The following is a 25,201-nucleotide window of genomic DNA, read 5'->3' on the forward strand; positions in this document are numbered from 1 at the left end:
GCTGGAGCACCTCTGCCATGAGGACAGGCTGAGAGAGTTGGGGTTTTTCAGCCTGGAGAAGAAAAGGATCTGAGGAGACCTTAGAGCAGCTTCCAGTACCTGAAGGGGGCTACCAAAAAAAACTGGCAAGGACATTTTACAAAGGCATGAACTGATAGGATAAGGAGGAATTGCTTTAAATTGGAGAGGGGAAGATTTAGACTAGACATTAGGAGAAAATTCTTCACTGTGAGGATGGGGAGGCCCTGGCCCAGGTTGCCCAGGGAAGCTGTGGTTGCCCCATCCCTGGAGGTGTTCAAGGCCAGGCTGGATGGGGCTTGGGCACCTGATCCAGTGGGAGGTGTCCCTGCCCGTGGCAGGGGGTGGAACTAGATGATCTTTAAGGTCGCTTCCATTCTATGACTCTGTGATTTTACCATCTTGCATACACAGATTGGACAGAGAAACTGCAGTATTGAGTACATTTATATTTTCAGGACAGATTAATTAAAAGTTGTACTTGCTTAACACAGAAAAGTAAGCAAATTTTTTTATTGAAATCAAATTTACATTTTAGCTAGGGTCTCTCTGGATCTGTAGTTCATTTCTGACCCCACAAGGGCTTATCCATATGTTTAGTTTTACACTTAGGAGCAAAAACAGTGAAACTAACGTGCATAAAATTAAGCCTCTGCAGAGATGAACTCTTGATGGTAACCCGTTTTCACATTCAACATGTGCAAAACCCACAGGAGAAAGAAATGCTGAAGTAAAAAGGTGCAGTCATTCCCGTTGCTCTGATTCTCTGCAGCTTTTCATTTCACATTCTCAAAAAAACCCCACAAATTCACGTTAACAAAGCTATTAATAAGATCTAGAAAATGTTTTGTAGAAAACTATTCCAGCAACCATCTACCAACTGTTTTTAATTTCAGGTTCTTCTCAGGCCCCTGTTTCTAACATGTCAGCATTCTCCTACTACCCTCAAAATTTGTATTTCATTTGCTTATGTTACAGACATGGACTTCATTACTTAGAGGCCAAGATGCTAATTGGCCCTCATCTACAACACAATTTTTGCAGGAAGCCCAGAGTAGTGGTGGAGTCCCTGTCCCTGGAGGTGTTTAAAATATGGGTAGGTGAAATGCTTAGGGATGTGATTTAGTAGTAGACAGGTATGGTCGGACGTGATGATCTCAAAGGTCTTTTCCAACCTAGGGATTCTATGATTCTATAATTGTTTTACTGATGGCGACATTTCAGCCTCTCCTTGTGCACCTAATACTCCTCCTGCAGCCCAGTGACTTCTGGTACACAACAGATGTGGGAACAGGTTCTCTTGGTGATGAAAATACAACACAACAGCATCCTGAAATGTCAGGGCATCAGAGAGCATTCTGAGGCACTTTGTACCTAACCGCAGTGTGTTTGTGCCTTTGCTAAGAACACTGAACAACACGAGTAGTGTTTTGCCTTATAGAGACAAGTACAGAGGGCAACGGTGAAACAGATAACCTGCACGAATTACTGTGGACAGAAGAAAGAGAAGGTACCAAAACCAGGGGGGTAATAAAAGTTATCTTTTAAGTGCGCTATAAAGTATCCTGTATGTACAATTACACAGAAGTTACTTTCACAAAGCACAGTGCTGTTTAATTAGCTGCAGCACTGTCTTCAGAATCTCTTCTGGGGAGGAGGTGGCATCAACTTCTTGGCACGCAGGATTCACCATCCTTCTGTATGACTCTTCAACCCTAGTTAAATAAGAAACAAGAGCATGGAGTGATAGGACAAGGGGGAATGGCTTTAAATAGAAGAGGGGAACATTTAGACTAGGCATAAGGAGGAAATTCTTCACACTGAGGGCAGTGAGGCCCTGGCCCAGGTTTTCCAGGGAAGCTGTGGCTGCCCCATCCCTGGAGAGGTTCAAGGCCAGGTTGGATGGGGCTTGGAGCCCCTGATCCAGTGGGAGGTGTCCCTGCCCATGGCAGGGGGTGGAACTGGATGGGCTTTGAGGTCCCTTGCAACATAAACCATTCTGATTCTATGAAATGAAACTATATATCGCAGGGGTATGAAAAGACATCAGTCATCAGTCTTGAAAGAAAGTAAGAGACAAAGGTAAAATATCTGATTCGAAGCTAAGAATGAAATCTACTGCAAAGAGCAATAAATCATTAGTAGGTATTACAACACAAACTGAAATCACATAATTTCCTCGACAGTGACTCCCAGAGCTCTACCCATATTCACACAGCATGGCAGGAAGTATTTCTCTACATCTCTACATCCAGTGGACAGTGGACAGCCTGCTTCTAACACCCAAGATGATTCATTCAGAGTCTGCTAAAGTGTCTCTGCCCTCTCTGGCCTGGAATTGTGTACGTGCGCTTACTGACCGATCTCAGCTTTGTGTCTCTGGATAACTGAGCTGATGCATTGCTCAACCCTCTTCTCTGACCAGCTTTGCTAACTGGCTGCATACCAGGATGAAATACAGGATGAAAACCTCTTCACTTAAACTATCACCCTACCTCTAATGCAAAACTCTCCCACATTTAGACTATGATGATGTGAATGAGAATCATAGAATCCCTAGGCTGGAAAAGACCTTTGAGATCATCGAGTTCAACTGTACCCATTTACTACTAAATCATATCCCTAAGCAGGATATATGTGAATATAATTTTCTGTGTTTCCATGGTAATGAGCCATGCCAAACATTCAGGCCACAAGGTAAAAGATGAATTGAGTAAGATTCTGAATGTTCTCACATCGAGGCTGACATAATTAACAAGCAGAAATAACCAGAGGCTTTCTGATGGGAGTAAGAAGTGTATACTAAGGTGTGTATCTACATGAGCACTAGGTATCTAAGTTCTCCCTGTAGACAATGATTGAAATAATATATTTTGCAGAGCCTAGGCAGCAATTCAGCGTACCCCGAGGCAGGACACCTCGGGCGCAGTTCAGCTGCCTTAACAAATGCACCTAATACTGCTTGAGACGCTCTGGACTGTCTCATTTAGCTTCTATTTGCTGGTCCAGAAAGGGTCCACAGGTTCTGTGTCACATCTACCAGCCTCAGGTAGATGCCTCAGGTCACATCAAATGGCTCTAGACATTTCTGCTAAGACCACTGGGCTCTGAGCAGGTGGTGAGCTTAATCACTTTGAAAGGATGTGATTTAGCAGCGGACAGGTACAGTTGGACCTGATTATCTCAGAGGTCTTTTCCAACCTAAGGATTCTATGATTCTATGAATGCTCCATAGAGCACATTGACTGTTTTGGGACCTGAGACACTTAGCACACCTAAAGGCAACTACAAGAGAAGATCTAAATTTTCTTCTCATAATCTGGAGCTCAGTTCTAGACTTTTCTGGAGAAGGTATGTGCATGAACTTCTTGCTCCACGGTTCTGGAACTTTTAAGTATTTAATACAAGTATTTTAATTCTAAGATCCTTCACAGGTGAGTGAAGTTTGTTGATGCAGCTTTCAAACACTTTCAGTCAGAAGTGCCAGAATTTACACTCTTTGTCAGACATCAATCCTTTCCAAAAAAAACAACACAAAACCCTAAACATAGGAAATTCTTGTCCCAGTAATGTGAGTGGGACATTTTGCTACTGACTCCATAGGAGCCAAGCTTGCCTCCATCCTCTTATTCCTCATTCCAGTTACCTTTGGCGAAACAAGCTGTTAGCTTCCAGCTCAGCTTCCTCCTTAGTTTTCTCCAGGCCCCGACGCTGAAGTCTCTGGACTCGCTCCTCGGGGTCAACAGTCAGGAGAAGAACAAGATCAGGTTTAAGCAGATCCTCAGGCCACTGGTACACCTCATCGTGAGCTGGCGGAAGATCCTGCACTTCCCCATTTATTTCAGTGGCAATTGTGTAGGCAGCTGTGCTGTGCCAGTACCTGGCCAGGAAAATAGGAATGGGGAGAGAAATTTTACAAAGGACACTGATTTTTCAATCATAGAGGAGACAGGTGTCAATATAATGGTACATGCCATAATGATGAGATGGGTGACACTGCAATTTTGAAGGGAAATGTGATGAACAGTTCTGTGTCATCCATTATTACTTAACAGAGCAATAATACTCAATGCAATATTCATCGTGACTGTGAATTATTAATTAAAACATACAGTAGAAGCTACATATTAGGCAGTATTCCAAATACTCCTATCAGTTTTCTTATATGAAAGGTCAAAAAAAAATCCAATATTCCCTATTTTTGTGGTTCCCATCCTACTTCATGCAACAGATTTGGTAGAGGACATGTGACCTTCAATCACACGTAAATGAAGACAGATTTTATCGATGGTTTTGCATTTCACTTGCATTTAAAATTCCTTTCACTACGAGGCACTGTATCTCACGTGTTTCAGTGGGTTTGAGGATGGTTACAAACACCGCTCAAAGATAAGCAAACTTCTGTACACGTGTTTTGGACACGTGTTTTGGGGGAGGGAGGTGTCACAGTACAGCTACTGAAACAAGCTAGGAGTTTCAAAGTACATCTAGACTTCATTTATTCAGAGTAATACTGAAAGCTGCCTACACAGCTAATGAAAACAAGAAATGACAAACTAAACCTAACAAAGTGGAAAGCCTATTTCTGACTTTACAAAAGAAGACTTACTCAAAGAGTAAGTTTACCTTAACCCTGGTCATTCTCATCCAACCCTCTCTCAGACTCTTCTTAGGGCTCACGATAAGCAATGCTCCTTCCCCTCAGGTTTGTGCCACAGCCCTGCTTTGGCTCAGGCTGCAAAGTCCATGTCTCCACTACTCCTAATATATGACATGTGCTAAATCAGTTGTGACTGCTCCCTGACAGAAGTTCCCCACCTGACTGACTGTTACTAGAAGTATTACTCTTTATTTAACACTTATCCCACTACTTGAAAAGTAGCACTTAGAAAAAAAAAATAAAGAAGAAAAAAGAGGAGAAACCCAGACACTTTCAACCCAGACGCTTTCACTGACAGCTTCTGTTGTAATGCTGAACAACTGTATGATGGTCCTGATATAAGAGGACTTCTTAAAGATACAAACCTGTCTATGATCACAGGTGCCTGAGTGGATGCTCTTGCTATTTCGGAAGCAAGAATGTAGTTGCCTGCAGCATAAAATGCTCTTTTAATGGGTGCAGGCTGATCATCAAATATTGCCCTCCACTGGCTGATGCAAGCTGGTGGAGACCTCAGCAGAACAGCATTCAGGGTGTCCTTAACAGACCCAGACACAGTGGTTTTGCCTGCATTTCATTTACAGAAGAAAACAGTTATTATAATACATGTCGGATACAAGCAAGTTCTAAAACCTGCAAAATGCTCCTATCTGCTCCCTTGCAGCACATGTTTTGACATCTGACTCTGTGACCTGAGTGTCTTTGATAAGGTTTTCAGTGGAAAATTATTCAGTTTGATTTGAGGAACCCCTACTCCACCTCCTACTCTGAGGGCCTCCCACCCCTCTCTCTTCCCAGCTTGCTGTCTTCCCTCCTCTAAATGCATTACATGGATGGCAATTTCTCTACATATCCATTTACAATAGCTTTCTAAGTCACAATTCATGTGGATGTTGCAATACCATCACCAAATATTTTGTTTCTAGAGGGCACTTTCATTTCTCTTTAACTGAAAGTGCAGAAAACAGAGTTATTCAGAGGTAACTAATATTTTGGTCTGAGATAAACTGCTGCAGTTTCCCAGGCTACCACTATTTCCGTTAATTTATTTGAAAATTCGCTAGTAAAAGTGTTTCATCATCTGCACAAGAAATTTAATTTCCAGTACTCAACGCTTTGTATTCTTCCATTTATACAGATAAGGAATTCATCCATGGAATGAAAATTAGCATAGACCATGTGATCTTTTACAAGTGAGAAAAGACAGACTGGTATGTATAATTACTAATCCTTTCAAATCCTTTCCATCACATTTTGCATTTCTAAGCCTTACGCCTGGCTGAAAGTAAAGCCATCACTCTTTCCAACAATTTCTCACCTGGGGTTCCTCAAGCACACATTGCTCTTACCTGTGGCATCCAGCCCCTCAAACACTATGACAGGAAAATCTCCCTTCTTCTGGTGCTCTGGACATTTCTCCAGCAGGTCAAGTACTGCTCTGGCCTCTGGGATCCACGCTGCACACTGCAAGGAGAGATGAAACCCTTAGAATCATAGAATCGCTTGGTTGGAAATGACCTTTGAAGTCATTGAGTCCAACCATACTTGTTCACCACTAAAACATACCCCTGAGCACCTCATCTACCCGTCTTTTAAATACCTTCAGGGACGGGGACTCCACCACCTCCCTGGGCAGCCTCTGCCAGTGCCCGAGAACCCCTTTGTTGAAGAAATTTTCCCTCATGGGGGTGCTGGTTGACAGCGGCTGAACATGAGCCAGCAGTGGCCCAGGTGGCCAAGAACATCTTGGCTCGTATCAGAGACAGCGTGGCCAGCAGGACGCTGTCGCTGGTGATGCCGCACCTCAAATCCTGGGTTCAGTTTTGGGCCCCTCACTCAAGAAAGACATTGAGGTCCTGGAGCACATCCAGAGAAGGGAACAAAGCTGGTGAAGGGTCTGGAGAACAAGTTTTATGAGCAGTGGCTGAGGAAGTGGGGCTGTTTAGCCTGGAGAAGAAGAGGCTGAGGGAAGACCTCATCACTGTCTACAACTGCCTGAAAGGAGGTTGTAGAGAGGTGGGTGTTGGCCCCTTCTCCCAAGTGACAGGAGATATGATGAGAGGGAATGGCCTCAAGCTCTGCCAGGGGAGGATCAGATTGGACAACAGGAAAAACTTCTTCACCGAAAGGGTCATCAGGCCCTGGCAGAGGGTGCCCAAGGGAGGTCATGGAGTCCTCATGCCTGGACGTGTTTAAAAGATGGGTAGATGAGGTGCTTACAGATGGTTTAGTGGTGGGCAGGTACGGTTGGAATCAATGATCATAGAATTGTTGAATCCTAGAACAGTTTGGATTGGAAAGGACCTTAAAGTTGCCCCAATTCCAACCCCCTGTCATGGGCAGGGACACCCCCCACTGGACCAGGCTGCTCAAGGCCCATCCAACCTGGCCTCAAGCACCTCCAGGGATGGGGCAAACATGACTGCCCTGCGCCAGTGCCTCCCCATACTCATCATGAAGGATTTTGTACTAATGTCTAATCTAAATCTTCCCCCTTTCAATTTACAGCCATTCCCCCTTCTCCTATCACTCCAAGCCCTTGGGAAGTGTCCCTCCCCAGCTTTCTTGTAGCCCCTTCAGGTACTGGAAGCTGCTCTAAGTTCTCTTTGAAACCTTCTCTTCTCCAGACTGAACAACCCCAGCTCTCTCAGCCTGTCCTTGTATGAGAAGTGTTCCAGCCCCCTGATCATCTTTGTAGCCTCCTCTGGACTCATTCCAACAGTTCCACCTCCTTCTCATAATGGAGATTCCAGAACTGGACACAGGACTCCAGATGAGGTCTCAGAGTGCAGCAGAGGGTGACATCCCCTTCCTCGCCCATGATGCAGTTGGCCTTCTTGGCTATGAATGCACTTTGCCAGCTCACATGAAGCTTCTTATCAATCAGCATGCCAAGTCCTTCTCCTCAGGACTGCTCTCAATTACATCATCCCCAACTGTGTATTGAAACCACAGATTGCCCCGATCCAGGTGAAGGACCTTGTACTTGGCCTTGTTGAACCTCATGTGGCTCCCACAGCCCCACTTCTCCAGCTTGTCCAGATTCCTCTGGATGACATCCCATCCTCCTGGTGTGACAACTCCATCTCTCAGCTTGGTGTCATTTGCAGACTTGCTCAGAGTGCCCTCAATCTCTCTGTCTATATCATTGATTATAAGGTTCAACAAGACGAAGAGCAAGGTCCTACACCTGGGTCACAGCAAACTGGGGTTTCAATACAGGGTGGGGGATGATGCGATGGAGAGCAGCCCAGTGGAGAAGGATTTGGGGTATTCATTCACAGAATCACAGAATCACAGAATAACCAGGTTGGAAGAGATCCACCGGATCATCGAGTCCAACCGTTCCTATCAAACACTAAACCATATCCCTCAGCACCTCGCCCACCCGTGGCTTAAACCCCTCCAGGGAAGGTGACTCAACCACCTCCCTGGGCAGCCTGTTCCAGTGCCCAATGACCCTTTCTGTAAAGAATTTTTTCCTAACGTCTAGCCTAAACCTCCCCTGGCGGAGCTTGAGGCCATTCCCTCTTGTCCTGTCCCCCGTCACTTGGGAGAAGAGGCCAGCTCCCTCCTCTCTACAACCTCCTCTCAGGGAGTTGTAGAGAGCAATGAGGTCTCCCCTCAGCCTCCTCTTCTCCAGGCTAAACACCCCCAGCTCTCTCAGCCGCTCCTCATAAGGCCTGTTCTCCAGCCCTTTCACCAGCTTTGTTGCTCTTCTCTGGACTCTCTCCAGAGCCTCAACATCCTTCTTGTGGTGAGGGGCCCAGAACTGAACACAGGATTCGAGGAGCGGTCTCACCAGTGCCGAGCACAGAGGGAGGATAACCTCCCTGGCCCTGCTGGTCACGCCGTTTCTGATCCAAGCCAAGATGCCATTGGCCTTCTTGGCCACCTGGGCACACTGCTGGCTCATGTTCAGTCGCTGTCAACCAACACCCCCAGGTCCCTCTCCTCCAGGCAGCTTTCTAGACAGACTTCTCCTAGTCTGTAGCCCTGCACAGGGTTGTTGTGCCCCAAGTGCAGGACCCGGCATTTGGCCTTGTTAAACCTCATGCCATTGGACTCTGCCCAGCGGTCCAGCCTGTTCAGATCCCTTTGGAGCCTCCCGACCCTCCAGCAGATCGACACTTCCACCCAGCTTAGTGTCGTCTGCAAACTTGCTCAGGGTGCACTCGATGCCTTCATCCAGATCATTGATGAAGACATTGAACAGGGCTGGGCCCAGCACTGAGCCCTGGGGAACCCCACTTGTCATTGGCCTCCAGCTGGATTTCACACCATTTACCAGCTCAACACGAGCCAGCAATGTGTGCTCACAGCCCAAAAATCAACTGTGCCCTGGGTGTAGAAAAGCAGCGTGGCCAGCAGGGCAAGGGAGGGGATTCTGCCCCTCTGTTCTGCTCTTGTGAGACTTCACCTGGAGTGCTGTGTCCAGGTCTGGAATCCTCAACATGAGAAGGAGATGGAGCTGTTGGAATGAGTCCAGAGGAGGCCACAAGGATGATCCAAGGGCTGGAGCACCTCCCATACAGCAACAGGCTGAGAGAGTTGGGGTTGTTCAGCCTGGAGAAGAGAAGGCTGGAGGAGACCTTAGAGAGACCTTCCAGTACCTGAAGGGGCTACAAGAAAGCTGGGGAGGGACATTTTCCAAGGGCTTGGAGTGACAGGACGAGGGGGAATGGTTTTAAATTGGAGAGGGGCAGATTTAGAATAGATGTAAGGAGAAAATTCTTCACCATGAGGGTGGGGAGGCCCAGGCCCATGTTGCCCAGGGAAGCTGTGGCTGCCCCATCCCTGGAGGGGTTCCAGGCCAGGTTGGATGGGGCTTGAGCCCCTGATCCAGAGGGAGGTGTCCCTGCTCATGGCAGGGGTGGCACTGGATGATCTTTAAGGTCCCTTCCAACCTCTTCCCCCCGCGGTTCCCTCTCCCAGCCCGCAGCCCCGCGGCCCCGGGTCCCCCCTCACCTGCCGCAGGCGCCGCCGCACGGCGGGGGCAGCGCGGGGCAGCGGCGACCCCGGGGGTCGGGGACGGAGCATCCCGGGATCAGGGACGGAGCATCCCGGGATCAGGGACGGAGCATCCCGGGATCGGGGACGGGGCGGGCTCTGCGGGAATCGAAACCGCGGCGGGAGGGAGCCGGTCCCGCCCCCGCTCCCTCCCACCCAGCAGCGAGGGAGGGATCCTGCGCCTCCGCCCCGCTCTGTGAGACGCCGCTGGAGGCCTGTGTCCACCTCTGCAATCCTCAACACAAGAAGGAGATGGAGCTGTTGGGTCCAGAGGAGGCTACGAGGATGATGTGAGGGCTGGAGCACCTCCCACATGAGGACAGGCTGAGAGAGTTGGGGTTGTTCAGCCTGGAGAGGAGAAGGCTCCAGGGAGACCTTGGAGCGGCTTCCAGTACATCAAAGTGGCTCCAGGAAAGCTGGGGAGGGACTTTTGTCAAGGGCCTGGAGTGACAGGACGAGGGGGAATGGCTGTAAACTGGAGAGGGGGAAGATTTAGAATCATAGAATCACAGAATCACCAGGTTGGAAAGGACCCACTGGATCATCGAGTCCAACCATCCCCATCAATCACTAACCCATGTCCCTCAGCACCTCGTCCACCCGTGCCTTAAACCCCTCCAGGGAAGGGGACTCAACCCCCTCCCTGGGCAGCCTCTGCCAGGGACCAATGACCCTTTCTGTGAAAATTTTTTTCCTAATGTCCAGCCTGAACCTCCCCTGGAGGAGCTTGAGGCCATTCCCTCTCGTTCTGTCCCCTGTCACTTGGGAGAAGAGCCCAGCTCCCTCTGGTTGGTTGACAGCGACTGAACATGAGCCAGCAGTGGCCCAGGTGGCCAAGAAGGCCAATGGCATCTTGGCTTGGATCAGAAACGGTGTGGCCAGCAGGTCCAGGGAGGTTCTTCTCCCTCTGGTCTCGGCACTGGTGAGACCGCTCCTCGAATCCTGTGTTCAGTTCTGGGCCCCTCACCACAAGAAGGATGTTGAGGCTCTGGAGAGAGTCCAGAGAAGAGCAACAAAGCTGGTGAGGGGGCTGGAGAACAGGCCTTATGAGGAGCGGCTGAGAGAGCTGGGGGTGTTTAGCCTGGAGAAGAGGAGGCTGAGGGGAGACCTCATTGCTCTCTACAACTACCTGAAAGGACGTTGTAGAGAGGAGGGAGCTGGGCTCTCCTCCCAAGTGACAGGGGACAGGATGAGAGGGAATGGCCTCAAGCTCCGCCAGGGGAGGTTCAGGCTGGACATTAGGAAAAAATTTTTCCCAGAAAGGGTCATTGGACACTGGCACAGGCTGCCCAGGGAGGGGGTTGAGTCACCTTCCCTGGAGGTGTTTAAGGCACGGGTGGACGAGGTGCTGAGGGACATGGTTTAGTGTTTGATAGGAATGGTTGGACTCGATGATCCGGTGGGTCTCTTCCAACCTGGTTATTCTATGATTCTATGATTCTACAACCTCCTTTCAGGTAGCTGTTCTTTCAGCCACTCCTCATAAGGCTTGTTCTCCAGGCCCATTTACATCTGACTAAATCCATTTTTGACTCTGCCACAAAATCTACCTCCACAAACACCCGTGGAGATCAATTAATTCACAACCTGTTGCATAAAACCAATTTTCTTGTATAAGTTCCACACTCATACCCTTCTTGTTCCAACAAGTGTCCTGTCTAGTAACTTTACTCACTTCTGTGAACAGCAGTTCAACATTCAGTTTATTTTTCAGCTTCATGGTTCTTGCAAAGCTGTCAGAACTGAGAGGTATCACCTCTTCTAAGCTCTGTCCCCTGATAATTTAGATGCAGAGAGAGTGTCTACGGGGCTATGAGGTTCTTCCAAGACATGGAGACACGAACAGCACCACTAGTCATGGTATGGCTACATGTACTGAGGTTTCACAAAGCATCAAAGCATCATCTGCCTTCTTTTCAACACCTTTCTGGATAATACTAAGATTCGTGTTGACTTTTTTTGCTGCTGTCTCCCACAGAGCCATTGATTCCAGAGAGGCAGCAACAGTGACTCAGAGATCTCCCTCCTGAGAGGACAACTCGCTGGCTCAGCATTAGGTACATAAGGTTTCGATTATCCTTTCCTATGTGCATTGCCTTACTTTTATCTGCACTGATGCTTATCTGCCACTTCTCTGTCTATTCATTGTTTGTTTAGGTTTGGTGGGGTTTTTTGTTTTTTTTTTTTTGAGGTCAAATTGACTCGCAGCCAAGTTTCATTCCAAAATTGCTGGAAAAGCTGCCCTTATTCGTCACTGACCTTGGTAGCTCCTAGCTTTTCTATTTCTCTCTTTTCCTGATGTAACTGTTGTCTTTCCCCTCCCTCCTGGCTAAATGGAAAGTGCTTACTTTCGTTTTTCCTTTTCCCCTCCCACTGCCTTGATAGAACTTGTTTACAAGCATTCCTGAGCCAAGCTGGTGATGCTTCTCTCCCCATTTCTAACATGCTCACAAGATCACTTATAACAGGCCTGTTATGTCTGTCATCCTGGCTAATTACTTGAAAGTATCTTCCTACAAGATTTTAGGTCTTTCCCATCAGATTATACACAAACAGTTACAGGAAAAGACAGTTGAATTTATGTCCAAGGCAAGTCTTTGTTTTAAAATCAGTGTAGAGAGTATGAATGTGGTATAAAAACAGCGTATGGTACCTGTTTTTCAGTTTCTTCACAAGGACCTGTATTATTTTGTCTTCTGTATAATATGACAGCATGTTCAACAGCAAATTATTATGTGAACTGTGCTAATATGAGCTGATTGATGAGAAGCTGCTGATAAGAAGCTTGACTTGAGCCGGCAATGTGCTCTTGCAGCCCAGAAGGCCAACTGTGTCCTGGGCTGCATCCAGAGCAGCGTGGGCAGCAGGGAGGGAGGGGATTCTGCCCCTCTGGTCCTCTTTGGTGAAACCTCACCTGGAGTTCTGTGTCCTGTCCTGGAATCCCCAACATAAGAAGGAGATGGAGCTGTTGGAACAGGTCCAGAGGAGGCTACAAAGATGGTCCAAGGGCTGGAGCATCTCCCATATGAGGACAGGATGAGAGAGTTGGGGTTGTTCAGCCTGGAGAAGGCTCCAAGGAGACCTTATAGTGACATTATAGCACCTGAAGGGGCTACAAGAAAGCTGGGGAGGGACATTTTCCAAGGGCATGGAGTGACAGGATGAGGGGGAATGGTTTTAAAGACTAGATGTAAGGAGGAATTTCTTCATGATGAGGGTGGGGAGGCCCTGGCCCAGGTTGCCCAGGGAAGCTGTGGCTGCCCCATCCCTGGAGGGGTTCAAGGCCAGGTTGGAAGGGCCTTGGGCAGCCTGATCCAGTGGGAGGTGTCCCTGCTCATGGGAGGGAGGTTGTAATTAGATGATCTTTCAGGTCCCTTCCAATTCAAACCATCCTATGAATCTGTGTTTCTATTATTCTGGAGCCTCTTCCCATCCTTGAGGGCCCACTGTGCTCGCATGAAGCTGTGGGGAAGAGATACAGACACAACAAGGAGCTGTGTGACCTTTTTGATCCATGTGAAGTGGAAAAAGAGGAATAAAGCTTGCAAAATAATCAACCTGTAACTTTAAAAAGTCCTCTGGTGAAGATAAACAGCTGTCTGGGACACTAGGCAGGAGTCACCTAAACTGGAGGCCCATAAAATGCATCGGTAAGTAAAGTACATCCAAATAGAATATAGCCGTTTTCATGCAGAATGAACCTCAAAGGGCACCAGTAAAGGCCCCTCCAGTAAATATAAAGGTCTGTGGAGAAGGTGACAAGAACAAGGCCAAGAGACCTTCCTCTTCTGCCCATGCCAGTGGCCATTGGCACAGGTTGGAGAAGAGTATGGAATGGATGCAGGAGGATCCTTCCTCCCACGCATCTGGGGACAGGCTGAGAGAGTTGGAGTTCTTCAGCCTGGAGAAAAGAAGGCTCCGAGGAGACCTTAGAGCAGCCTTCCAGTCCCTGAAGGGGCTACAAGAAACCTGGGGAGGGACTGTTAATAAAGGCTTGTAGTGATAGGATGAGGGGCAATGGGGATAAACTGGAGAGGGGCAGAGTTAGACTGGATATTAGGAAGAAATTCTTCACGCTGAGGGCAGCGAGGCACTGGCACAGGTTACCCAGGGAAGCTGTGGCTGCCCCATCCCTGGAGGTGATTTATAGGGATGGTTGGACTCGATGATCCAGTGGGTCTTTTCCAACCTGGTGATGATTCTGTGATTCCAGGGATGGGGCTGCGAGCAGCCCGGTCCAGCGGGAGGTGTCCCTGCCCATGGTGGGAGGTGGAGCTGGATGGGCTCCCTTCCAACCCAGCCCGTTCCTCGTGTCTGTGGCTCCGGGTCACCGGGCTCCAGCAGAACGGGGCTCGGCGGGCGGCGGCGCTCGGCAGTTTCGCTTCTGCGGGGAAGGAAACGAAACCGAGCGGTTCCCCGGCCCCGCGGAGGAGGGGGGACGGGACTTAAATGGGATGAGCACGGACGGGGAGCGCTGCACAGCCGAGCTGAGCTGAGCTGAGCCCAGCAGAGCTGAGCAGAACCGAGCCGAGCAGAACCAAGCCAAGCTGAGCAGAGCTGAGACGAGCCAAGCAGAGCTGATCCAAAGCAAGCACAGCCGAGCAAGGCACAGCTGAGCTGAACCGAGCTAAGCAGAGCCAAACCAAGCTGCTCCAACCCGGGCAGAGCCAAGCGGAACCCAACTGAGCAGATCCAAGCTGAGCAGAGTCAAACTGGGCTGAGCCAAGCCAAGCTAAGCTGAGCTGAGCCAAGCAGAGTTGAGCTAAACTGAGCAGAGCCACCCTGAGCCAAGCTGGGCAGAACTGAGCCCAGCCAAGCTGAGCCAAGACTAACCAAGCTGAGCAGAGTTGAGCTGAACTGAGACAAGCCAAGCCAAAGTCATAGAATCGTAGAATCCTAGAATCACCAGGTTGGAAAAGACCCATCGGATCATCGAGTCCAACCATTCTATCAAATACTAAACCAGTCAACTGAGCCGAGCCAAGCCGAACCAAACCGGGCTGAGCTGAGCCAACAAAGAGAGCCAAGTAGAGGCAAGCCGAGCCGAGCCAGCCTGGAGGGAGCCATGCCCTTGGGCACGCTGGTCCACCTGCCAGTGGCGCTGGCGCGGGCGGTGCTGGCGCTGCTGCGCGGGCGGCTGGGCGCGCTGTGCTGGAGCCTGGCACCCTTCTCCCTGTCCCTGCCCGGCTGGCGGCGGGTGTCAGCCCCCAGCGCCCCGGCGCGGCCTCGCTGCCAGCAGGAGGAGGACAATGCGTCCCCAACGCCCACCAGCGTCAATTACCACTTCACCCGGCAGTGCAACTACAAGTGCGGCTTCTGCTTCCACACGGCCAAGACCTCCTTCGTGCTGCCCCTGGAGGAGGCCAAGAGGGGGCTGGCGATGCTCAAGGAGGCAGGTGAGTCCCAGCAGGACCAAGTGACATTGGGGAAGTTATCGCTGTGACTGGCACGGACGGGTTCCCCCTTGCCATCGCTGCAGTCGGGTGCTGACACTGTGAGGAAGGAGAGGGTGATGGGCAGGTGGAGGTTCACAGCATCTTTCTTTGGTCCTGTTGGTACGAAAAAATGCTGGCAAATAGAATCATGGAACACATTGGGTTGGTTTAGAAGGGACCTTAAAGCCCATCCAGTTCCAACCCCTTTCCATGGGCAGGGACACCTCCTACTAGACTAGTTGTGGAGTTTTAGAAAGCAAGCATCCTTTAATTCAGGACTGGACGCGTGAGGGAATGATCTCCATCAGTCATGTATAGTAAGACAGGAACGGGGGACAGCATATATTTCCCTTTTACATGGATGTGTATAAATTTTCATAGAAACCTTATGCATATTCTGTTACTTTCCAAGGACTTGTTTTAATGTTATTATGAACTTCACAACAGTCAAATCTCCTGCTAATGGGGGCCTACAGGAAAGCTGGGGAGGGACTTTTTCCAAGGGCATGGAGTGACAGGATGTGCAGAATGGCTTTAAATTGGAGACAAGAAGGTTTAGACTAGACATTAGGAAGAAATTCTTCATGATGAGGGTAGTGAGGCACTGGAACAGGTTACCTAGGGAAGTGGAGGTGTTCAAGACCAGGTTAGATGGGGTTTTGAGCAGCCTAGTCCAGTGGGACATGTCCCTGCCCATGGCAGGGGGGGTTGGAACTGGATGGGCTTTGAGGTCCCTTCCAACCCAAACCATTCCATGATTCTGTGGTTCTCTGTCTGACTTTGCATTTGAGATAGGGAAAGACTGCAAACAGAGGTGATCATAGGAGAAGACACGTCTGTTCAGCACAGATCATACTTCATTCAAGACATTATCATTTCCCAAAGAATGAGCAGTGTCTGGAAAACACTGTTTAAAAAACATGCTGTATATATTCTTGTATCACTGTTCTAGGAATGGAGAAAATAAACTTCTCAGGAGGAGAACCGTTTCTTCAGGACAGAGGCGAATTTGTCGGCAAACTGGTCCAGTTTTGCAAGCAGGAGTTGAAGCTCCCAAGTGTCAGCATCGTTAGTAACGGCAGCCTGATCAGAGAACGGTGGTTCAAGAAGTACGGTAAGGCAAAACCACTGTGCACAGAAGCACTGGCCGGGTTTGGGAGCCCCCTCAGGGCATCCTCATCGAAAGGGGGTTCACACTGTGAGTGGGAGATGGTTAGTTAGTGGTTCATTTTCAGCAAGCACAAGCCAGACGTGAATACCAGTGAAATACTGTTAATTGTAGGTGGTACTGTTAATTGTATAGTTTGTATTATTGCTTCTTTGGTATAATAGTGTAATTAGAGCTCAGACTGCCTTCACAGTGCTGGACACCCCCTCCAAAATATCTGTTTTGATGGTGCTGCTACTGTGGCTTTTGTGGATCTGGTGATAACTTCACAGAACTGTATTTACACGGCACTTGGCAGCAGATAATAAGGAACGGAAAGCAGGCAGACGCCTGACAACTTTTTTTTCCGAAGGGCTGAATATTAACATATAAAACTTGTTTTCAGGCACATATTTAGACATTCTGGCAATTTCGTGCGATAGTTTCAATGAGGATGTCAATGTTTTAATTGGCCGTGGACAAGGAAAGAAGAACCATGTGGAAAATCTGCATAAACTGAGACAGTGGTGCCACGACTATGCTGTTGCTTTCAAAATAAATTCGGTGATCAACAGGTTTAATGTTGACGAAGATATGAATGAGCAGATCAGGGCACTCAACCCTGTGCGCTGGAAGGTAAGAAAGTAGTTCCTGATCAGAGAAAAGTAATGATGAAGTGAAGTCCTGGAGTTGTTTGGACCTGTAATGACCTCGGTCGGGTGTTCAGCTCCAGTTTGGGCTGGTGTTGGTGGACTTCTTGTCGGTGTTAAGTGGTGTTGAGGCAGGTTCTATCTTTTAATGCACTTAAATGAGACCAATATGCCAAGAATATTTTTTTGTTGTGGTATTTACAGCAAGTTTCTACTTCAGCATATGTAGATCTAGTTTTTATGATATTAAAAATAAGATAGGAGAGCTTTAACATTTGGAAATGTATCGTGCTGTCAAGAGAATGAGGAAAAGTTAGTGTACAATGATAGGTTAGAGTTAACATATCATTAGGAATACATATGTACCTTAGAAATTAATGTTCTGCTACAGTATTAGTGGTTAGTGTGTATATATTTTGGTATTTTCTACTAGAAGCATACTAAATACATTATGTTAATCAGTTTGAAAATGGGTAGCAATAATATGACCGATAAATACAGGGGAACTTGTGGAATAATTTCTCATTATTTGCTGCATGGAAATTGGTACACACATAGGATTTCACAGGAAAAAAATCACTGTAAGTGAAATCTTGGTCCTACTAAAGGAGATTTAAAGCATTCCTGAACTTGACTCATCTTAGTATAACCTCATTAAGTTCATAAACTTTCTTAACAGTGAGTCTGCTAACTCTCCTCATGCCATGTAAAGGAGCATAAGGAAAACAAGACATACATTTTAATATTTTATCAAGCTTCCTGGCCTACTTTCTTAGGTTGCAGAGCATGTTGATGGCAAAGGCACTTTTTTTTTTTCCCCTAAAGTAATTTGTGAGTGTATTTGAGGCCTTGGCCTTTAGGAGGAGGCTGTTTAACAGACAAACTTTACATTTTCTTTGTGGGAAGTCTTCCCTACCTTTTCTGTGACCATCTGAAGGCAGTAAAACTTGCACAATCAGGTTAAAATCTTTAAGAATAAAGGTTGATTTGATAGTCTTCACTGCACATAGCATTTAGAACACAGCCGTGCTAGTTGGGGTACGATCAAAGGTTTATCTAAGCGCTGGTTATCCATGCCCTTACAAAGACCAGAACAGTTAGGATTTCTGTGGAAACATAGTCAGGAAGCGTGACTGTATAATTACATTTAGAATGTTAATTTGCTAAAAAGAAATCTGCATAGCACCCTTATCACAGTTTGTGTCAATGTGGCTCCACTGACAGAAATATTAAAAAAATTTGCTACTGAGAAAACTGAAGGGGTTTGCCATAGTGACATTCTGTTATCCTCAAGTCAGGTGAAAGCATAAAATCTTATCCAGGTGCCTTCTGTCTTCAGGTATTCCAGTGCTTGCTCATCGAAGGGGAGAACACCGGGGAGGATGCCCTGAGAGAAGCGGAGAAATTTGTTATTAGTGACGAAGAGTTTGAACAGTTTCTGAATCGCCACAAAGATGTCTCCTGTTTGGTACCAGAATCCAATCAGAAGGTAAAATTGAAACTGCCCTGTTGTAACTTTATTTTGAAACAAATTTAGAAAGATGGAAAAGAACTAGAAGTTTTCAAGGCAATTAACACTTGCCCATTAATGCTGCCTTAGAAGCGGTACAGGACAACCTTGCCAGGAACTAGTATTTTTATGATAGAAGCCAATGTTTTTAATTTTCTTTAAGGCTTTTCTGAGCACAAAGTTATTAGTAGAAGAATAAAAGTTATTAATAGAAGAATTATTAAGAGAAGAGTAAAAACTCATTGATCCCAGTCCTGTGGAAACTAGAGGGAGTCCTCTCAGCATCGTGTGTGCCTCTGCTCAGTGGAGAAGGATCTGTGACATACCAGCCCAGAAACTGGAGAAACTGAGTTTTCCACAGCTGAATGGTGAACTCAAAACAATGATTAAGCCCTTTGGAATTGAATAGCTCTTCCACACCTGGGCACAAGGTCCTGAAAAGGAACCATAGAATTGTTTGATTTGGAAGGGACCTTAAAGATCATCTAATTCCACCCCCTGCTATAGGAAGAGACACCTCCATCTGGATCAGGCTGCTCCAAGCCCCATCCAACCTGGCCTTGAACACCTCCAGGGATGGGGCAGCCACAGCTTCCCTGGGCAACCTGGGCCAGGGCCTCCCCGCCTTCATCATAGTGAAGAATTTCTTCCTAATATCTGGTCTAAATCTTCCCTTCTCCAGTTTATAGCCATTGCCCCTCATCCTATCACTCCAAGCCTTTGTTAACAGCCCCTGCCCAGCTTTCTTGGAGCCCCTTCAGGTACTGGAAGGTCACTCTAAGGTCTCCTCGGAGCCTTCTCTTCTCCAGGCTGAACAACCCCAACTCTCCCACCCTGTCCTCGTATGGAAGGTGCTCCAGCCCTCTGATCACCCTTGTAGCCTCCTCTGGACCTATTCCAACACTTCCATCTTTTTCTTATGTTGGGGATTCCAGATCTGGACACAGGAGTCCAGGTGGGGTCTCAGCAGATTGGAATAGAGGGGCAGAATCAACTCCTGGTGCAGCCCTGAGAGCTTTTTTAACACCTTTGTGTGCTGGGGTGATGATTAAACCCCCCAGATTCAAGTGTCATGTCATTTGTTTGGAAAAGGACATAATCATCCAGTATGCAAAATAGCCTAAGTTCTGCCAAGGCAGACGTTAAGAAAAAGCTTGGATACTATTTAAAGCACCTTTAAGCAGCTGGGCACTCACATTTCAATTAGAAACTTTAGAGGCCATATTGAAATAATTAGTGGTTTATTCATGCACTAAATCGTGCTCGTAATCCTGTTATTTATTTTTATAAATTTGATCCACGCTTACTGAAGTAGGGGGAAGATGCTACCCGTTTCAAACATTTGGGTCAGGCTTCGAATGAATAGTTGTTTGGTTGGCTTTTCACTAGAATGGAATTTTGGTTTGTATATTAATTTCAGGGTTTTTTTGATCTGTTACAGATGAGGGATTCATACCTCATTCTGGATGAATACGTAAGTCTTTGATACTTGGTATTATATGCTAATATATGCCTGTATACACCCGTGATAAATCAATTTACTATGCATTCTGGAAATTAATTTTACTGTAGAGTACAAGGAATAGATGGGTTTTTTTCCCATCAAACACACTGAGAACTTGAATTTAAGTATGACTTAAGGAAGAGTTGCCATCAGGTTGCATGCATGGTCATTGCATCCTGAATCCTAAAGTACAGATGTGTATCTCTGCAGGATGTCTTTGCTGTTTTTCTTTAACTTAAAAATACAGAACTTGTCCTGGAAGTTAAGTTTCAAAGAGCTTGCTTGGTTTAGATGTAACTAAAGAGCAAACATTAATCTTAAGGAATTATGCTGTGGCTTTTTTGCTGCTAAGATGTGTCTAACTATGAGCTTTTGAACCTTCTAAGGACTACGGTGACACCGTTCATGCGCTTACATGGGCTTTTGTGGGATTGCAGGGCAACTCGTTTAATTCTGTAGAAAAAATAAGCTTTCACAAATTGACTTTCTAACGTTTTATCTCTCCATTTTCCAGATGCGTTTCCTGAACTGTACAAATGGACGGAAAGAGCCTTCCAAGTCCATTCTTGATGTCGGTGTGGAAGCAGCTATAAAATTCAGTGGATTTGATGAGGAGATGTTCCTAAAAAGAGGAGGGAAGTATGTGTGGAGTAAAGCAGACATGAAACTGGACTGGTAACTTCACAGAGAGCTTGGGCAGGTGCACTATGTAAAGAAGATGGGTGGGATGTGTGTGGATGTACAGATGTATCTAATGCTTTTATATGCACTTGGTATGTTAGATTGTTCAGAATAGCCGTTACATGTGAAAGTGCTAAATGTTTTCAGCATGTAGATTACATCTTTATCTATTGCTTGGTTGCACATTACCGAGTACGTACAGAGAAATAGAAACAGAGCTGAGAAATGGACTTTCTTGTCCGAGGTATGAGCACTTAAGAGCAAACTGTTAATGTCACACAGGAAAAGGTTTTATGATAAAACCTAAGCGTGCATGCCAGAAAACAAACCCAAACCCACCCCAGTCTCTGATTCCTTATAAACAGCTGTAACGATGGGGAAATGGAAACTTCTCACTGAACGGATTCTGTGTTGCTGTATGGGAATGCAGATTGCAGTTTCTCACTGAGTCACAAGAGGGCAAGCAGGCAGCCCTGTGGAAGCAGTCCCTGCCTTTGCAGAGGTAACAGGGGCAGAACGTAGGAATTGGTATCTGTAGTAATACATAGAAAAGGAAATCAAGACGAAAAAAATGGCATTTTCATTCTTTAGGACTTAACCATAAAAGCAGCTGGTTTTCTCCTCCCTCTCCTCCACATACACACTCGGGGTTTGCAAAAGTGTTGGAGGATGCAATTTTTGAAAGAGTATTTTATTTGTCATGAAAGAATATTTTATATGTCCTGAAACAAAGAAGTGTATTTCACCCATTTTGAGCAACTTCTTATTTGCATTTTATTCAAAGCTCCTTCCATTTTCCTTTTATCTACAAATATTATTATTATTTTTACCACTTTTTCTCTCCCCGTTAATATAGTTCTGATGAAGATTCCTATTGAGATGATAATACTATGTAGCATACATAAGGTGTGTCTCCTCTTGCATACTGGCTGTGTTACTTGTGTGCTTGTTTTTTTTTTCCTAAGCCATGGAATTACAAACAACAAAGTTCATGGATCATGTAACCTTGTTTTAAAGGTTGCTTGGCTTAGTAATCATTCTTACTTGCTGGTTACAAACATGTAGTAAGCAAAGTTAGTTGGGCTTTGTGATAGCTGTCGTTGAATTTAAGAGCTGACAGCATCAACGTGAACTAGAGAAAAGCCAATAAACCCTGTAAAAGCAAGAATCTAACATGCTGTGCTCATACTTGGTTTTCTGGCAGGTTTTCTGGCTTTATAATCACAATTTTCTGAATCTAACTAGTCCCATTGCCCATAAAGCTCTGTGAAGGGTGTGGGGACAAGCATTGCACAAAGCAGAGCTGGCGCTATTCGTTCTCGCTGTCCCTTGAACTCAGACATTTAAATATTTGTAGCAGTTGGCATGCATTAAGTATACCATGTAAAGAAAATCACACCTCTCCTTTTTCTGATCATGCTAGTTATTTTATGTTAAAGAGTTTTTCACGAGAAACATTTTGCATTCACTTAATGCATCTTCAAAGCTGAAGGGGAAAGCACTTAAGTGGGAGCTGCTTCTTCTGACTAAAGGAGCCGCATCTCTGAATACACTGTGAAAATGTTTCCCTTTATAATTGCTTCAGTTTCTATTATAAATATGCTGTCAAAGCGATGCTCTTCCGCTTCTTTGTGTTTTGCATTTTGCAATCACAACGCTTCCTAGTCACTTAAACTTAGTATTATTTTTCCTTGCATTAGTACTAAGTGACATTTCAAATGTGCTCCCCACACATTAACCCCACAGTCTTTTGGCAGCTGTTTTGCTGGAATTCTGCCTGAGCAGCAACGCTGGGCAGCATAAATTTATTTAACAGTGGGGTTTGACTTCCTCAGCATTCCCATGGCTCGACTGTTCAATCCAGCCTTGTCCCAAGCACGACAGAAAGGAAGCATTTTCCTTTGCTGCTGGCTCGGTCCCAGTGTGGGGAAAGATCGAGCGTGTCCGTATGCTGCTAAATCTATCAGCTCGCTGCCTCTGCAGGAAATGCCAGCTGCATCGCGGCACGCAGATGCGAGGCACGCAGACTCCCATTCAGATCCAACCCCGCCATCCCCGGCTTTGCATTTCCCTCTGTAAATGGCTCTTGTGTTGCTGCAAGAGATCCTCTGCGCCTGAGGGGGAAGCTGCAGCAGAAACAAACTGCAGCTGAAAATGTGAAAAGACATCGAGGAGGACTTTTATCAGAAGGTTCTGAGTTCTTGCCTTCTTTAAATCTTAAGGATTTTCATTGTCTCATGCTACCATACCTTAAGAAGTCTCTGCTCTGTGATGCTCTTTTCCAAAGGAAATGCCAGTCGTGTGCATTAGAAATTAAGAATTTGACACAGCACAGTTTGACAGACAGCTGTTGAAGTTAAAGAATAGCTATGATGTTTTTATAGGCAAAATCCATCTTTGTATAAACTCTGCAAAATTTTTTTTTTTTGCTACAGTTTGATTAACCTGATCTCATTTTTTTTTTTTTAATCTATAAACACAGTCATATTGGACCAAAAATGGACTCCAAGCTTTCGTTCTTGTAGTTGGGCCTGACTGTCAGCACGGGAATAGAAAAATAATCCGGCAGTCAGGAGGGCTCCTCCCAGCCTTAGAGATTTTGTGCACACTGTGACCCTGCAGAGTCAGGGTTTAAATCTAAGTACCACAAACACAGATATGCTTAATTGTGTTTTCATGTGTAATCTCATAGTACTGCAACTAAGCACTTGCTAAGGATGCTGAACCGGGAAGGAACTCGCGCTGTAGTTCGTCACCATTATCCGTATTTCTACAATCTGTATGGGAGAATTATTTCTTTCAGTTAAAATATACCTTGGGTAATGAAAAAACAGTCATTTAAGATGCATTTTAAGATGCCCTCTTTTTCAGTGCAAAGGATGCTTGATATATTTGAATGTTACAAATGATGAATTTTTAAATGAGGCTGTCACATCATTAGTGCCAAGTATTTTACATGAGTATTTGCACATTTCAATAAATGTTTCTATTTTCTTAAGTTTGTCTGTAATTCTCTTTTTTAAAAACAAACAAACAAACCCAGAACCACAGGAGCTGGATGTGTGACTGCATTCACAAGAGATTTTAATTCCTGATGCAGTCTGTATTTGGCGCTGGGGGCTGCTTGCTCAGCGCCGAGGGTAGCGCCGTGGAAAACAATGGTGGTGATTCTCCTGGTGAGGAAAAGCATTTCTGACATGCTCCAGTGGACCTGGCTGTGTTGGGAGCAGACAGTTAAAGACCTTGTGGTGTTGAGAGGACAGCCCTAGGAAATCACACAACTACCCATCAATATCTAAGGAGAAAAAAAAAAAAAAGATTTTCTTTTGTTATGGTAAATAACAAAGGCTTTCTGCCTCCCACCTGCCCTCCCTGGCCCCATGACCTCCTCAAGGTGCACCCGGGGCTGCTATCTCACATCACCCCTGTGGCCGCTCGGACAAGGCCATAAGCTGCATTTTACTAACTCAACCAGCCAGATCCTGTTCTTCCCCCCAGCGCAGCGTTTTTCCTTTTGTTGTCTCTGTGTGTGACAGAAGAAGGCTGGTTGTGGCTCGAAACATAAACCAACAAGGAGCAAGCAGCTGTGTTTGCTAAATGGGGCTTGCAAAACAGCCACAACCATCACGGTTTCCTTACGTGTCCCTTCTTCGCAAGCAAGGCAAAATCTTCTGCCCTCCCTTGTCAGATGCCCCGTTGTTTCTCTCTGGCCACGGAGTGACCTGCAGGGCTGAGAGGAGTCGCATGATGGCAACTTGAGGTGTGAATCATTAAAAATAATTAAAAAAACCCATGGCAGAACCAGCAGCATGGCCCAGGGAGGCCACCACCGCTGCTGGAGCAGTGCAGGGAACACATGTGGCACCGCCAGCTGGGAAAGGGGTGCTCACAGCCAGCAACCAGCCGTGTCCGGGGCTGCATCCGAAGCAGTGGGACCAGCAGGGAGGGAGGGGATTCTGCCACTCTGCTCCCCTCGGTGAGACCTACCTGGAGCCCTGGGTCCAATTCTGGAGTCCTCAGCGTCAGAAGGAGATGGTGCTGCTGGAACGGGACCAGGGGATGATCCGAGGGCTGGAGCACCTCCTGTGCGGGGACGGGCTGGGGGAGTTGGGGTTGTTCAGCCTGGAGAAGAGAAGGCTTCAAGGAGACCTTATAGTGACCTATATATAATGTATTTATCAATGACCTGGATGAAGGCATCGAGTGCACCCTTAGCAAGTTTGCGGACGACACTAAGCTGGGTGGAAGTGTCGATCTGCTGGAGGGTCGGGAGGCTCCAAAGGGATCTGAACAGGCTGGACCGCTGGGCTGAGACCAATGGGATGAGGTTTAACAAGGCCAAATGCCGGGTCCTGCACTTGGGGCACAACAACCCTGAGCAGCTACAGACTAGGAGAAGTCTGTCTAGAAAGCTGCCTGGAGGAGAGGGACCTGGGGGTGTTGGTTGACAGCGACTGAACAGGAGCCAGCAGTGGCCCAGGTGGCCAAGAAGGCCAATGGCATCTTGGCTTGGATCAGAAACGGCGTGACCAGCAGGGCCAGGGAGGTTCTTCTCCCTCTGGACTCGGCACTGGTGAGACCGCTCC

At 46.7% G+C, this 25,201-nt stretch overlaps 2 protein-coding genes across 2 annotated transcripts; one reads left to right on the top strand and one right to left on the bottom strand.

Moving 5' to 3' along the window:
- Positions 1-402: 402 nt before the first annotated feature.
- CMPK2 (cytidine/uridine monophosphate kinase 2) lies at positions 403-9,759 on the bottom strand. The gene is made up of 5 exons (XM_069851605.1): positions 9,647-9,759; positions 6,028-6,142; positions 5,044-5,245; positions 3,665-3,898; positions 403-1,733 (listed from the first exon to the last, which is right to left on the bottom strand). The coding sequence occupies exons 1-5, from the start codon at positions 9,716-9,718 to the stop codon at positions 1,613-1,615; spliced, it is 744 nt and encodes a 247-aa protein (XP_069707706.1). The 5' UTR covers positions 9,719-9,759; the 3' UTR covers positions 403-1,612.
- A 4,538-nt stretch (positions 9,760-14,297) lies between these two features.
- Positions 14,298-23,570, top strand: RSAD2 (radical S-adenosyl methionine domain containing 2). Its single transcript, XM_069850946.1, has 6 exons — positions 14,298-15,084; positions 16,076-16,237; positions 16,677-16,906; positions 18,260-18,409; positions 19,872-19,904; positions 20,449-23,570. Exons 1-6 carry the CDS (start codon positions 14,754-14,756, stop codon positions 20,611-20,613), a joined length of 1,071 nt encoding a protein of 356 aa, XP_069707047.1. The 5' UTR covers positions 14,298-14,753; the 3' UTR covers positions 20,614-23,570.
- Positions 23,571-25,201: the final 1,631 nt, after the last annotated feature.

The sequence above is a fragment of the Phaenicophaeus curvirostris genome, chromosome 2, assembly GCF_032191515.1.
Source record: "Phaenicophaeus curvirostris isolate KB17595 chromosome 2, BPBGC_Pcur_1.0, whole genome shotgun sequence".
Classification (NCBI taxonomy): Eukaryota; Metazoa; Chordata; class Aves; order Cuculiformes; family Cuculidae; genus Phaenicophaeus; species Phaenicophaeus curvirostris.

Bases quoted from the DNA above. Each gene is read 5' to 3' on its own strand.
- CMPK2 (XM_069851605.1), bottom strand. From the start codon at position 9,718: ATGCTCCGTCCCCGACCCCCGGGGTCGCCGCTGCCCCGCGCTGCCCCC. The intron at 3,899-5,043 runs GTTTGTATCTTT...TTTCCTGGCCAG, and splicing joins GCACCTGTGATCATAGACAG to GTACTGGCACAGCACAGCTG. The intron at 1,734-3,664 runs GTAACTGGAATG...TTATTTAACTAG, and splicing joins AACAGCTTGTTTCGCCAAAG to GGTTGAAGAGTCATACAGAA.
- RSAD2 (XM_069850946.1), top strand. From the start codon at position 14,754: ATGCCCTTGGGCACGCTGGTCCACCTGCCAGTGGCGCTGGCGCGGGCG. The intron at 16,238-16,676 runs GTAAGGCAAAAC...ACTTGTTTTCAG, and splicing joins ACGGTGGTTCAAGAAGTACG to GCACATATTTAGACATTCTG. The intron at 18,410-19,871 runs GTAAAATTGAAA...GATCTGTTACAG, and splicing joins TACCAGAATCCAATCAGAAG to ATGAGGGATTCATACCTCAT.